The following is a 16,291-nucleotide window of genomic DNA, read 5'->3' as shown; positions in this document are numbered from 1 at the left end:
GGTTAATAATGATGACGTCCAGTAAACTCATGTTAATGATTTCAGTCCCTGGAGCTTGTGAGTAAAAAAAATAAAATAAGATCCACTAGCAAGTACTCAAGACCTGGAGTGATATAAATTTAATATTCTTTATACACAAGGATATACATTTTTGTCCTGCAATCTTCCAGTACATTATATACCAATAAATTATAGTTTGTGGCTAGTGTGACACAATTATTACAGATTACAATGTCAAGTTAATAAATTTAGGCAGTTTTTACAAGCAACCCCATAGTTTTTTTTTAATACATTTTTACATATTTTTCTTTTTTATATTATCTTTGTTCAAAAGATTTTGCCGTATTCCATATTATCTGCAACATGTGCTGTTTTTTAAGGGGGTTATTTGGTTCTCGACCATGAACTGCAGTAATCTAGAGAGAATGAGGGCGATCAGTTCCACTTAGATAACCACAGGGCAATAAACCCCCCTCCCTCCTCAGGCTAGGGCTGACCTTAGGGCTTGAACTGTGTAATCACATGACCAGCCCATAAACTGACCTAAGAGAGGAAGGGTCCCTGTCCTTCCCAATCATCATAGTCGAATAGGCAATTCAAGCAACAGGAGAGATCTCATCATGCTGCTGGGTTTATTGTAATCTCAGCTCCATGGCAGCAACCAAGCTCAGTCGTACAGGCATGAGATGGACACATGGGAAGGTATGTAGTTTATATTGTTTATCAGGGTGTAACAACCTTTGTGGCTAATGAGGCAGAGGTAGATGCCTGGTGGATTTAACTAGTTTTCTCTGGAATGTCCTTATCTGTAAACAGTCACACAGCCTGTAGTAATTCTTTTCATCCTTTTTTTCTTCCATTTAAAACAAAATTTTAAATACATTGTTTAACACTTTGAATTATTATTACAAAATGTCAATGTGCATATTATATTCCTTTTTTTTGTATCACACATATACCTTGCATTAAACTATGCACTTATTTCACAATTCATTTGAATTTCTTGATTGTAATGTAAAGAAAAAAAACGTAAATCTTCGATTTATTAGTATGATTCTCAAAAAAATGCAAATCCAAATAATTTCTGCTAGCTGGTGAGTATTATTACAATTTTAGATCACATGGACTGAAGTATTTCTGTAGAAGACTGCTTTCAGTTTCGCAACTGAGCGAGTCGATTTCATAAAAAACTTTTTAGCTCAGATGGGTCAGGAGCGTGTTGTGCCTTCCCTGATGTTTTCTAGCCAATAGGGTGAGCGCAAGGTTAAGACCACATCCAGGTCAAAGCTGTAGTGTTCCTGTAAACGTTGTTTTGGTTTTACTAGAATAGCATGTGCATCTGTACATATACATGTTATATTGCTATTTTGTGTGGGCGTGTGTAACAATAGAAAGAGAAAGACAGAGGAGTGATACTTTGCTTTAATAATGTGAAACATTGTTTTTATTTACTTTTTTACTATTTTTCCTAGAATTTTTATTCATGTTCATCTGTTTTTTACAGATCCTTTGTAGAAACGAATTGATGTTTTGCATGTACTTTAGAAAATGTTGTGATTGTGTGTGTGTGTGTGTGTGTGTGTGTTTGAGGGGGGGGGGGGAGGGTGTTCCTACCTCACATTATTTTGCAACAGCTGAGCACCAAGGTGTCAGAGGATTAACAGCAAACAGCTGTGAATGAAATCCGTTTTTTTAATGAGACTTATGTCAGGATCATATGTTTGTGTTTATATAACAACGTATATGAGACAGTTTCGAGTACATGTGCTCAGTTTGATTAGTTTGTGCATGGACACACACATATATTTTATGTAATGTAATTTATGTGTATACCCTTTCTGAATTGTATCTCTGTACAAATATATATATATATATATATATATATATATATATAGTATGTATATTAGCCCCTGAGATATGGAACCCAACCGTTAAATCAAAAACCATAAGGCTGAATTGGGCATTTAGCCGTATGGTTCTGAAATTGGAAGGTGTTGCCTTCATTTCCTGCAGGTATTTAATCACCATACTATACGAACAAATAATAGACATTGTTTAATGCATGACACAAACCTATTATTGTGTCCTTAAATCCTTCTTGTTCCAAAAATGTTGAATTTATTACTGTTGCTCTAAACCTCATATGCAAAATATAGACATATGTAAATATGAATCGGTACAGTATACAAATGTATTTTTGGAGAAGTGATTCTCTAGACTGCAAAAGGATTGGTTCCTTTTTTCTCCAATGGGACCATTGTTTTTCTGTCCCAACCATTATGTTTAATAAAACATCAATATAAATGGCCTTGTTTACACATCAAAGGTAGAAAAACTATGTTTTGTGGAGGAAAAAAAAGCAATATACAGCAGTCAGAATATAAAGAACCATCACCAATGTGTACAATTTTCTAGATGGCCCCTGTAACCACTAGTGTGAACTGAAATCAGATTCTATGGTCAACTTGTTTCCCCAACACTTTTTGTTTTGACAACATTGGGATTGTGTACTCTGGGTAAATAGGCCAATATTTGTCTCTAATTTGCATATCTTCTAGTTTTCAGTTTTGCTTTCCTGTAGAAGTAGCCCAGGCCTAGTTTACAGGGCCAAAATATATAGATGAGCATAAACATGTTCCAGGCAAGCATCTAGCATACCTCAAAAAATATATTTTTTTTATTTTGCATTATTTTAATATTCCTAGCATAAAGCTTTGAGATGCAGTGATATCATTTTTAGATGTATACAATACAGTGAAAGTTTAAGCTTTACAAACACATAAACATTTTTTTGTGAGGCATGACACCTTCAGTGAAATGAAACCAATATAGGAGAGAGGACATGTAAATCTAGTCTGGCCTACTGATAAACCTAAAATGATGTTTAGACATGCTGGTTTTGTTGGTTTACATGCATTTACACTCCTATTGTCTGGGTAAACGTATCTATTCATGTAGCAGATAACCATAGTGTAAGCTTATCTTATATGGGGAAATCTTCAAAATAGATTGGCTTGCTGTAACAAGTAATCTGAGAGTACCTATAGGCATAATCATCAATAAAGCCAAAAGTAGTCATATCATTTTAATATTTAGACTATTTTAATAAATATTGTCACACCTAGCACTCATCCACACTGTTTTGTTTTGAACATACATAGATACATGTTTTAACAGACATTTATTATGTTTTAAGTTTAAGTACACATGAAAATTCATGCAAAAAACATTTTCGTTGTCTCTCCAGCACTTGGAAAAGGTGCAAGTAAGCATTGCTCAAAATGTGATATTTTGGCCAGCCAAAGCTTCACAAAATATTACACAGTCACAAGAGCTATGGAATAACTCAAAAATTACCAGGTACTTCTGCACCAGAAATTATATATTTTTACTATTTGTGTTTTTTTTTTGGGGGGGGGGGGATATTAGTCATTGTATAGCTATTCTTTGACTTACTTTATTAGCTACTTGTCAGCTATTCTGTGTAGCAAAGCTATTATTAGCCTGAAACTTAAGTCCCAATGACACTGCACTTTGTTATCAGGCTTATCCCTGTTGTGCTTTCTTTGCTCAACTAAATGCTCTTTTAAATTAATGGTGGCATTTTAGTCTAATGACAAATATGTAGACCATTCTGGTGTAAATAGGACACAGTAAGGATTTATTTCAGTTCATTTGTGTATTACCCTTTTTTTTTTTGTTCAGTTATGCATCACCTGATGGCTTCATCTAATGGGAGGGGTTAGTCAAATTCAGAAAAATCTAGTCTTTCAGGACATGGATGACTCTGCAGGAAGTACACACTGCCGAGGGGGTGGGTGGCTTCAGAATGTGTGCCTGTTGGGGGAGGTGGATTTCAGCATCTGTAAGAGATCAATAAGTGACAAGACCCCTTCAGCCCTTTTTGTTTACCTTTTAATTGAGTGTAATCATTTTCCAGGGTTACCAACAGAAGGGTCAGAAATCAAATTAGGCGATTTGACTATGTTTCCAGTTACCACCCTGTTCAATATTGCAGTGATCTAATGTTGCTAGAATTCAGCACAACATGACAAATGATGTTCTTTTTAAGCTGTAATTGATTTTAGTTTCACTGGCATTTTTTGAAATGTATAGAAGTTACACTAAAACTCTACATAAGTCATCTTGATTTGTTCCTCCAATGCAGTCAAGCTGCTAATACAGTATTAAATATGTCTCTTTTACAAAGACATAGCATACAAAGTGTAACAGCAGCGGTAAAAACATCACAGCTGAGTGTTGCAATCTTAAAGCTGAGTTGACACTTCTTGATATATTAGTGCAATGCACCGCTGTATATACGGTGATCTATTTTTATTAGTTTTATGGTGCCAATATTTTATCCTTGACAAAGTCCAAAGTAATCTCCTATGCTTGCCTTCTGCTTTTAGATGCACCTAGGGTTAATATACCTTGTGCTGGCAGTACATAGGAGAGTCAGAAGGTCTCTCAGTGTTTTGAGATGCCCCTATATTGGTTTTGGCTACTGCACTCTCTCTCAATTTTTTTTTTCTCAATTTTGATGAGTTGTGTTAGAAAATGTGTCAAACCACTGGAGAGCCAGGCTAATCATTGGGTGTGATAGCAGTCTTCATACTCTTTTAGTTTAGTTTAGTATTAATTTTAATCCTGCAACATTTCACAGCTAAACTAGTAAACAAAAAGCACATACTTTAAATTTTAGGAAATTTTTAGGAAAAAAAAAAACTTTACAGGAATACATTAATCAATTACCTTTTTTAGCTGCTGTTAGTTCATATACAATCAGGGTATTAGTCATTTGAAACTATTCAATCAATTGATATTAATACCTATTTATTAAAATTAGGTAAGTATTTAAAAATACTGATTTAAAATTGTTGTGTTTGTGGATTACCTGATATTCTGATATCAACAGACATTTTAGAGAATAGATTGTGTTTCAAGAGGTAATTATGCCAACAATCATGATTGGCCATGGTATACAATTTTTAGGTGATTATGATTTTTACCCAGGATAAACTGGTGTTAAAGATATCCAATTACATTCTCCCTCTTGCTAACAATATAAATGGTCATTAAAATACTCAGTTTATAATCCATAGAGTGTTTGTGTGGGTCCTACTGTAGTTAATGTACATTTTGATGTAATAAAAGGGTCTTTAAAAGAACAAATTATTTGCAGATTACTAAACAATTCTTTAGATCATTGTGATCATGGATTAGCGATGAACATAGATTTTGAATGAGATTTTCGCCATTTCCATATTTTTTTAACTACCACTGTTTTTTTGCTGGAAAATCTCACCTCCACTGATCATCTTTGATAATGATCAATGTTGCTGGTTTGTATGTGCTATCTTCTTTTAACTAAAGAAAAAACAATATACCAAAAAGCAATATGTTTTTAGCCTGCCTACCTATGTTTAAAACATTTAGTTACAGTATTTTAAGCTTCAAAAAAACAATGTCTATCAAGTTCAACCTTAAAAAAATACTATTTCCCTCCCAAGGTAAGTAGGCTCAATTGTATGCATCTAAATTGTTATCTGTTGAACTTTTGATTGGATAGTATTGGAAAATCATCAAATTTGTTTTGCAAAACCTCCAGGATTTTGCTTCTGCTGCCTTACTTGATAGGGAATTCCACAGCCTATGTCCACTTACTGTACAGTCCCTTTGCTGTTCAGTAAAGGGAAAAACATGTTTTTTTGGTCTTTGTTTAGCCAACGCCCCTTTGTATTTTGTGCAGTCCATTAGTTAAAAAAGAATACAAAATCTACTTTAGGAAGTGGATACGATCTACACCGCTGTATTTTTCATGTTTTAGCTTGACAACTTTTTTAAATTGTTTGCTGTCTAATGATCATTTCCTTATATCTCATAATGTGATAAATAATAACATTTAAAGAATGTTATTTATTGCATTTCAACATAAATGTTGATTGTGGAACCTTTAGGCATTTTAGGCTTTGGGTTAAAATTTGTGATGGAATCCTTAGATAATCTTGAGTTTGGGCTAGGGATGTCACTGCAAGTATATTGTTTGAGAACATGGAGGGAACCCCACTATGACCTTTAAAACAATACCCCCCTTTAATGTGTAGAGGGGGAGGGTTTACAGAGGGAAGGCCATAAAATTCTACAGGGTTCAAGATGAGGTTGAGTTGTAAGGTCTGTCATTTTCACACACTGCTAGCATGTTTGCTTTAGCACTTGTGCTGCAATGAAGGTGACCTGCAGAGGCTGAACTAAAGATAAACACTTGCTTTTGGTCACCACATGTTGTCTTCTTGTATTTATCTTCCCCCTTTAATATTCTTCTCTTGTTTAGTTATATCAATAAACTGTAGGATAATGAAACAACCTGTAAATAAATGCCACTGCCACAAACAACTTCTTTGTGAATACCTTTTGTAAAATTTGTCACTTCTGTTGATTATTATTATTAAACAGGATTTATATAGCACTAACATATTATGCAGCACTGTACATTAAATAGGGGTTGAAAATGACAGACTAATATAAAGAGTGACACAGGAGGAGAGGCCCCGAAGAGCTTACAATCTAGTAGGTTTCCCACTAAATATCAGTATCCTTTAAAAGTAGGAAGGCCCTATGGTTTAAACTCCGAGTTTAGATCCGTTTTCCAGACCACTTATCAAATGAAGTGTATCACCAAAACTTCCCAATCCCAATAGGTGGGTATTATTCTCCCTGAGAGTGCCAGGTTTTTAGCCATTTCTAAAATTAGACCTTAAAAAAAAATAAAAATAAATAAAAACTAGGTGAAGCAATATATAAAACAGGAGGTGATCTAAACCCAGTGCCCGCCCCCCCCCCATTCATGTTTGACTGTTCACCTTTATTTGACCTCTGCTCATGAATATTAACTAGGCAGAATACAGTTTCTAAGTTTCATGACTAAACTTTACTTAAAGTGTAGTTAGGTCAAAAACTTTTTTCTAAAGAACATGCAAGAGTTAGAACACCTGTCTAGTTTTTACTGCTCTCCAGAGCTATGGTACATCCCATTTTTTAGATATTGTTGTTTCATTAGTCATCAGTGTATAAGCCCAAAATAGGAGATCACAACAGATAACAACACATAGTGATTCATAAAATTTCTCCTTAATATGCAATAAATATAGAATATAACTTTCCCTTTTGCAGTTGAATGATTCTGGTCCCAGGAAACGACTGCAGAAGGAAAGAGTATAGGTCACTTTTCAGAGTTGTGCCCTGCAATGTAGATTTTCCCCAAATACAAACATTGTTTACTCAGTAATGGCCACAAACAAATCATCAATATGCCTTTTACCATCACACATGCCTGTTTCCTCACAACTCGTTTTCCACACACCTGTGATGCAACCAAAGTGTCTGTGCTAGATTTATTACATCTCTTTATATGCAACCTATACTGCTCTTTCTGGCTTTCCTTTCCCATCTACACAAGATGTCTGGCCGCTGCTCTATTTTCCATATCATCTTTTCTGGGAATTCCAAACAACCCTTTTTTCCCATCCAGGAACCCCTAACCTCCTGCCATCAATTTGCTTTTTATGCCCTCCACACCATATCCACCACAATCCCCTCTTGTACCTGATGCTCACTGCATAGCCACTACTTCCCTGACAATAGTAATGACATCTCCCCACCATGATATGGAAATTATAAATGCGTTTGGCAACCCTCAGGAGATAAAAACAACCCCCTCATACCTGCAGCACAAAAAAAATCACATATAAGGACAAAGAGATTTGAACAATGTGATGACATTTCATTTAGTCCTGTAATATGAAGACTGTTGGCACAGGTCATAAAATGTAGTAACAAAACACAAAGGCTGCAGGAAATTTGTCATACAATGGCATATAAAATGATACAAGAAAGCCCTTAAAAAAAAATGTAATATGATCTTACTAAAAATATTGCCTACACTGACGTTTTAAAAAAAACCCATCCAAACCACATAACTAATGACTTTTATGTGTATCTAAACCCATGTACAAAAATAATGTGTTGCATATTACTAGTCTTTTGCCTGGAAAAAAAAAACTAATGCAGCCACCATGTCGAAATACAAGTACTGAAAAATACCAGATGATCCTAGTGTTTTACTCAGATTTTTTTTATTTTTTGCATTTGACCACCTACAAATGGTTTTTGGTCTTTAAATAAAACAAGACCTCCTCTACCTCAGCTGGAGTTTTGAATATGGAACCCCTGCTGATACTGATAATCAGTTCCATTGGGGTGGTCTTCCATCTGTCAGGTACATACACATTAGAATGTGCTGACACAGCATCCCATCCCCAGTAGCATTTCTTTGTTGTCCATTATTCATCTGGGCTCTCCTCCTACTCCTGTACCATGCTGAGCTAATTACCAAAAAAACAAAAACAGAACTCCAGACACAATTTGTTTATAAGAATACATGCATGAATAAGTGTACCACTGCACTTCAATTTAAATTCATATATTTTTTCATTGCACATATTACAACTCTGATGGTACTTACACTAGCTCTGGAAATGCTTTGTGTAAGCTACAGTAGTGCAACAGTGAATAAGAGCTGCAGATTTTGTATGCAAAGAGGGCAATGGGAGCTATAGTATATGTTATGAAGAAAATTATAGATTTTAAAGTGAAGTGCAGAGATTCCAACATTTGATACACCCTTGGGAAGGAGAAGCTTTAAATCCTATATATATTGGCATAGATGCTTTTCAAACTGCACAAGTGCCCTACTTTAACTATGTTCTCTGAGAGTGCAGTTCAGAGTTCCAGATTTAAAGCCAAAGTATAATAAGCTAAAGTATAATAAACCACTTTGTGTCCACCAAATGCCTTTTGCAAACCTATTAAATACTTGGAGGGTAATTGGAGATCTCATCACTAGTGATTCACATGCCATCACTTTCTGTGCAGGGATCTGAGCTGTACCAGTGATAGGGTTATGCATGTGCTTTCTCTTCTGACAACTGTTTACAGACAGGGCTGTGATTGGCTTAAGCTGCGTACACACTTCCAATTTTTATGGTTGGAAATGAACGACCGATTGGCCAAAAATCGCTCATAAAAAAAGTAACCAACGACGCCGACCAACGAGAATAGTCGCTGGAAATGAACGACCGGACCGGCGGATCGGATTGGACGACGATCGTTGACCATCTATCGTGTGTACGGTCGTTCAGTGATCGTTCATGGTCTGAGCATGCGCGATGAACGAACGTTCGCTTACTTCCTGTGGTGCACATCACTTCCTGTATCGTTCAAACGATCTCATCTATCGTGTGTACAATATCTGCGAAGGATCATGTCGTTATCTGTATGTACAGGATCGGTGCTATACGATCGTTCGCAGATATCGTGCAGGATCGTTCGTCGTTCGTTTACTAACGATAATAATTGGAAGTGTGTACGCAGCTTTAGTGTTATGACTTTCCTTTTTCTAATTCGAGTACCTCTACACAGAGAATAACAGAAGAATGTTAGGGACATAGATTCAGGTACATGAAATACATGTTATACCTGATATAATGACAGTTTGTTAAAGAACTGTGCATAAACAAATCACATTAAAAAAAAAAAAAAACTTTTTGCTCTCCAGGGGAGACAATATGCAAAACAGAACATAACTAATGCAATAAAATTGCGGCATAGCAAATATCACAGACAACGGAATTTTTTTTCTCATTTTTATTCTTTGATACATCTTAATGCTGCTGAACTCCTGCAGCCTCTTTGCAGCCAATTAAAATTAGTTTGGGAGCAGCAAATGATGGAAACACTTTAGATTGAAGATGGCTTTTTAAAAACCCATTGCTATTGTGATATATTTACTAGAGTCACACAATATTTAATTTTTTGGAATTACTATACAGTACATGTGACTGGAACATGCTTATAATGTTTCTTTGTATGCTTATTTGTACAAGACTTTTATGTTGTGTAAATCAAAGCTACATGGTAATTTCATAGTAGTTAAGTGTGTCTATTCTAAGTAAAAGACTACTTGATCTGGATCCCTTAAATCCTGGTGTGCTCTGGAATGTAAAAAGCAAGGGTTTGCTCCCATCTCACCTTCTGGGCCTTAAATAATAAAAGTGTTCTATCATTACACTGAAGGCTGCTCTAGGTAGAGGTAAGTAAATTTTGAGGTAAATTAAATTTAGAGGTAAATTTTGTTGGTTTTTACATACTAGATCACCCCAAATATGTATTGAACTTGGAATGATTTGTAGAAAATGTGACTATGGCCACAGGATTGCTTTAAATGTATAGTTTTTTTCTTGTGGTCAGACAAGATTCCTGATCCTTGGTATTCTTAGGTCGCCAAACTTGCTCACCTGTTTCCCAAACCCAATGGTGACAGTAGCTCCCCCCATCTTTTAGATATGTAAGGACTGCCTCAAATATCAAGGTTAAACTGACAGGTTTACATACTAAAGCCAGGGGATCATAGAGAGGTCAATAGTAAACAAACTCCACCCAACACTTTGTAGTATTACACAAGGGGCTGCCATGAATATGCATAAAAAAAGTAAGCATGGGGTCATGTAATCAATAGGGCCTTGGTAGGGTCCTTAAAAAGGTCATCTGGAAATCCTAGAGGGCCTTACAAAATCCACAGATTGTCATCCTCTTTTGTTTTTTTTGTTTTTTTTCTCTGCTACTAAAAAGTTTTATTGCCAAGGTTTCCAAGAATACAGCCACTAATCATACAATAATGATCTCTGACGGTTGAAATTTTTTTTTTTACAATTTATATACACATATTTATTTTGTATAACAATGTTTACATCAACCTACATTGTGTATTTTTGAATTTGTATTTGAAACCTGGAGCAAAACTCTATAATATAAACCAATTGAATTAATTTCTCAATACTTTAAAAATATTCAACATACTTTACACGTTTACTCTGGCCAGATTAAAGCAAATATAAAGTAGAATTCTCTAGAATGCCTTATCTTCACTCCAGACATGTCATATTCTTCTTGATGAAATGAAGGTCACATGCAATGGGCCGCCCTGTACAGTTGTTGCCCTGTGCATAGGTAGGGTTTCAGAAAATGTCCTGTTTAGTTGCTTGAATGATCTACATCAGTTTCTTCTTTTTGTATTCTTTTATTCTTACCAAAAGTTTCCCCAGATGACACAGGATGATCTGGGTGGCATTTGGGTTCACTGCACAAACATCACATATTCATGTAAGCAAATGCAATATCATTCCCATTAGGAGTAGTAGAATGCATACATTTACTTTGAACGTAACAATTTATCTGTGTTACATATAAGTAAAGCAAATGTAATATTTTATTCAAAAGAATTAGACGTTTGTATTTCATAGTAAATATATTGGGACACTCAATTTATACAAGCAAACATTTACAAAAAGATTTAAAAAATTACAGGAAAACAAGTTTTTGGATTTTCTTTGTTTTACCATTTAATTTCCCCTAAAATCAAGTTAATAAAGATATAATATATGTATCCAAATTGGCTTCCAAATAAAAGCTCCAAGAAATTATGTATACTCTGTTACGGTAAACTACACATGCTAAAAAATGTATATGTGTAGAAATAAGACCGCAGTAAAATAAAAAATAAAAAATGCTCTGAGATTCAGGGGAATAAAGGGAGAAAATGGAGGCATGGAAACTATAGTGGGTTATTATCCCTGCCAGTTCTTGGACCACAAAACAATTACTCTCTAAATTGTGGAGATGAGGAAAATTGACAGGATTTGATAGTTTAGCAAAAGAAAAATCAGTAAGGCTGACACCATTTGTTGTAAATTCCAGTGCACAAAATACCATGTGATTTTTGGTTCATAAGAAAACGAGGAGCATTATTTTGTGGATCACCTGATCTTTTTTTTTTTTTTAAAGCTGAACTAAACCCTGCCGCATTTACCTATCTGTGCTCCCTCACTGGACACCTCCATATTTCTTCCTTCTTCTGCCCAGCATCGATCTTCTGCCATTTTGATTGGTCATGCCTGTGTGACATAAGTGTACGTGATTTCATCCATCCCCAGCACGCACAAGGGAAGCTGGGAATGCTAGCTTTCTCTGGTAACCAAAGCTAATGCTGTGCATGCGCAGCTCTGTTTTTTCACTTATTTTACATATCTCAGGCAGGTAAGATGTGTTATTGCAGAAGAAGTGTTTCTGAAATACCCACTTGTCTGTATTAGTAAAGTGGGACTTTCAACTTGAAATAGGTCTTTAAAAGGATAAAACATTGGAAATGTTTGCAATTTGCAGACCTGTTTATTATGTTTTATTTTTTTATACACATAAACATATATATATGTTTATAAAAATAGGAAACGTACAATATTTAAAAACTAAAAGTTTATTTAAAAAACAAAAACTAGTCTATAAAAAAAACATAAGGAATTAAAAAAAAAAATCTATATTTCAGTCTAACAACCTCCTTAATATACAAAACAAAGGAAAAAGTTTTTGCCTGCCTGTTTTAGCATTCTTCCTATTTTTTTTTTTGCAATTATTGCAAGCAGGGCAGGAAAAACAATTTTATAGCAAGAAGAGGTAGCAGCTACGATTGGACTTGAATTGGATCTGACATCATGGGCCCAGGAGTTTATAAGGGTCTGACTCCCTCCTCACTATGTAACTTTTTTCATCCCATGTTTCTGCCTTGACACATTATCCCTCATCAACATGATATGAAACTTTTTTTTTTCACTATGCATTATATCCAGATTCGGTGAGAGTCACTAGGCTTCTTTGTGCTTCCCTTTGCAATGCAGGCACATTATGGCCGATGGGACGGGGCTGATAGGCTGCTGAGCCTCCATAACTGAAAGACAGCTGGAGTGGAAAGGGTTAGGTAAAGGATGTCCTCCAGCTAGTAAATGAGGTGGGCACGGTCTTGCTTGTTTTAGCTTCTAATGTACAATGTGAGAAGCTTAAAACACAATAAAAGTAAGCAAGCCCCATATACAGGATGAGCCTTCACATCTATACAGACTGAAGATTGGAGTTCAGCTCTTACATTCCAGCATTCCCCTAAATAACTTAAAAACATTTTTACCTCACATTGTGGTATAGTAGAGATTTCCTTTCACATTTTCTTTCCTGCATTTGTTTTTACCATACAATAAGTAAAGGAATCACTTTAATGTAACCTCCAAATATTTACATGGGTTCTAATCCTTTACCACTCTTTCTAAAACTAAAAATCCAAGATTGGCGCAACTCAAATAGCATGTTTCAGAAAAAAAGATAATGCTCATAGTATAGCTTCAGAAGATTAGAAAATTGGCTGCACCCTGGAGAGCAGCAGGAACTGAAAGTTCTCTATCAGTTGTTCAAACTGATTAACAAAATTGTCCTAATGAACTGTGGGCAAAAAATTCCTGTGCTGACAACTGCCAGCCCTAAGCAACCTCCTAGGGAGGCCAAAAATAATACGCTTCAAAATCACAGGCCCATATGAGACACTTACTTTCACCACATTACAACCCAACTGTTGCAAAAACTGTCTTTAATTTATTATAATTCTCAACTGTATTTATATAGCACCAACATAATACTCAGTGCTGTAGATCAATTAGGGGTTGCAAATGATGAACAAATACAAAACAATGCCACAAGAGAAGAGGACCATGCATAAAAGAGTTTATAATCTAAGAGAATAATGGCTCTAATTAGATTTCAAGGAAAGATATTTTTTTTATTAATATCTTAAATTTGTAACAATAATCTAAAGGGTATAGAAAAAACATAGAGAAGAAAGCAAACATACACAAACATAATTAGGAAAATATTATAATAATAGTCAATAAAAATAATACAAATTCCATCAATTTTTTTACCTCAATCAAAAATTTGCACATATTAATAAACTAAAAAAAAGTGTCCTCTGAAGTGCTATTTTCAAGGCCTTTGAAAAGATTTTTAAATTATTGTGGACCATATTCAGGGTAATGCTAACAATTTGTAAGCTGTGAGCATAATGTCTTAACTCTATCCTTAGCTTTTTTTTTTTTTTTATTGCTGAGCTGGCATACTAATTGCCTCTCTTGTTTGATCTTTACATTGCATTACATTTTATGGTGGTAAATTCTGTGGTGTCTGTTTTGTAAAGGGGGGATTGGTGTCTGAGTAGGGTGAACAGTAGGTCAGGAATGTGCTTCTGTGTTTATTAAATGATGCAGCATCAAAGCTTTCACTGCTTCAGCTGGGAGTTTTCTGTTGTTAAAGTGCTTTGTTTGTATATAGATTGTACAGAACAATGAAAATAAATTTATTTATAGACTTTACATTGATAATTGTAACATTTTGAGTTGCGAACTAGTGATTTATATATACTTTTATTATATATGGGTTTTGTTTGGCTTTTCTACAGTAATTTTGATTTAAAGATAATTTTTTAAATATATATTTATTATTTTATCCAGTATTTATATAACGCCGACATATTACGCAGCACTAGACAAAGTTCATTGTTATTTCACTAGCTGTCCCTAAAAGGGGCTCACAATCTAATGTCCCGACCAAATTCATATGTTATTAACACAGTCTAAGGTCAGTTTGAGGGGAAGCTAATTGCCTTAACTGCATGTTTTTTAATGATAGGAGGAAACTGGGATACCCGGAGGAAACCCACGCAAACGTGGGGAAACCTGCAAACTCAATGCAGATAGTGTTTTGGCCAAGATTCAAACCTGGGACCTAGTGCTGCAAAGGCCAGAGTGCTAACCGCTGAGCACGCGCGTGTGCGCGTGTTACACTATACATATGTATGTTTATGTATGTATACATAGACATAAAACATATATTGCATCATATATTGTAAAAGCTGTGCATTGCTTTTATTTTTCAGGCTATGCTCCTTTGTTTTTACCTGGTAAATATGTAAATAACACATCTCCTATCCTGTGATGGCTATGCTATGTATATATTAATCAGGATGTTGTCTTCACCAGAGTAGGGTAAGGTATATAGGTGTGTGTGTGTGTGTGTGTGTGTGTGTGTGTGTGTGTGTGTGTATGTGTATATATATATATATCTGCAGCTCACAGTACAATAGTATGGTGGTTAGTTGGAATGCCTTTTTCAATGCTGGTTAGTGGGAAGAATGTCACCCTTACAGATAGCCAAAAAGGGTCATTGGTGCCAGTGGTAACAGACCTGGGAGGCACACAGGTACACAGGATGCGCAAGGTACCCAAGGGTTCTACAAAACCCTGGTAGAGAAACACTGGTTTATATTATAGTGTTGTATCTATAGCACAATGTATACAGCAAAGCAATGTGGAGAATAAAAAAAAAAATACAATGACATGCATATAGCTTTTATATTATTATGAAAAATATTATGAAATATTTACTCTACAGCAGCCATTTTGAGACCAGTGTGTTTTGAAATCATAGGGTTCTTCCAGAGTATGCTAAGAATTCTTTGAGCTTTAGCTGCTTGACCTCTCATGGTATGGTGGTTAATGCACTTTTGGAGAGTCAGTAGCATGACGTCACATTCCTTATTTTATTTTATTTTTTTTCTTTTAGCTATCTGTCAAGGGGCATTTTTTGCACTGACAAATGTGAAGTTGATTTCCTATGGGTTTAGAAGGTTTTCCCCAAGACCTAAAACTTAGTTCAAGGGTAAAAGAGTTGAGAAAGGCTGTTGTACAACATATACTGCTGAGCATGGTGGGGTAAATAACACAGCGGGGTACAGTATACACGTCTTGAGTTGAGTAGAAAAATGTGCAGTCATTCAGCATAATGGATGAAGTATGGAATGTTCAGTGCAATCTTCATAGTCAAGCAGTATACAGTATCTAATTACAGCACAGTGAGCTATGTAAACCATGTGTGTTATCTTTGATGTACATTTAGTGTGAACTTCCATGTCAAAGTTTAATGTATAGTACAAGGGAAGAGCTCATAAAATGTTTAGTTCAATTAAATTAATATTAGGGCCTGTGTTGGCTAGATATTGTTTCCAAAAGTTTTTGTATTCCCATTTACTCAAAACTTAAAACAGTCCTTCCCTTCTCAAAAATATCCACATCTACCTAAATCAGATCAGCAAACTACTTTTTTCATGTTTTATTAGATAACAATCTACTTGTGATTTTAGTAGATGTCCATAATTTCCTACAGGAAATACATATAAGGAGGTAAATAGAAAGACATATCTATGGAATGGAGTGGATACGCAAGGGCAAATTTATGTAAAGATCTACCGTATTTTTCGGACCATAAGACGCACTTTTTTCCCCCCAGAAGTGGGGGGAAAAAG

At 35.2% G+C, this 16,291-nt stretch overlaps 1 protein-coding gene across 1 annotated transcript in view; it reads left to right on the top strand.

Moving 5' to 3' along the window:
- The first annotated feature begins 477 nt into the window (after positions 1–477).
- The window catches only part of NR6A1 (nuclear receptor subfamily 6 group A member 1), a 67,941-nt gene continuing 52,127 nt past the window's right edge, over positions 478–16,291 (top strand). Inside the window, exon 1 of the mRNA XM_072430947.1 lies at positions 478–702. Within this exon, the coding sequence (XP_072287048.1) occupies positions 687–702 (16 nt within the window). The 5' untranslated portion in view covers positions 478–686. The remainder of the gene's footprint in view (positions 703–16,291) is intronic.

Source organism: Pyxicephalus adspersus, chromosome Z (assembly GCF_032062135.1).
Source record: "Pyxicephalus adspersus chromosome Z, UCB_Pads_2.0, whole genome shotgun sequence".
Classification (NCBI taxonomy): domain Eukaryota; kingdom Metazoa; phylum Chordata; class Amphibia; order Anura; family Pyxicephalidae; genus Pyxicephalus; species Pyxicephalus adspersus.
This window is presented reverse-complemented; position numbering and strand designations above follow the sequence as displayed.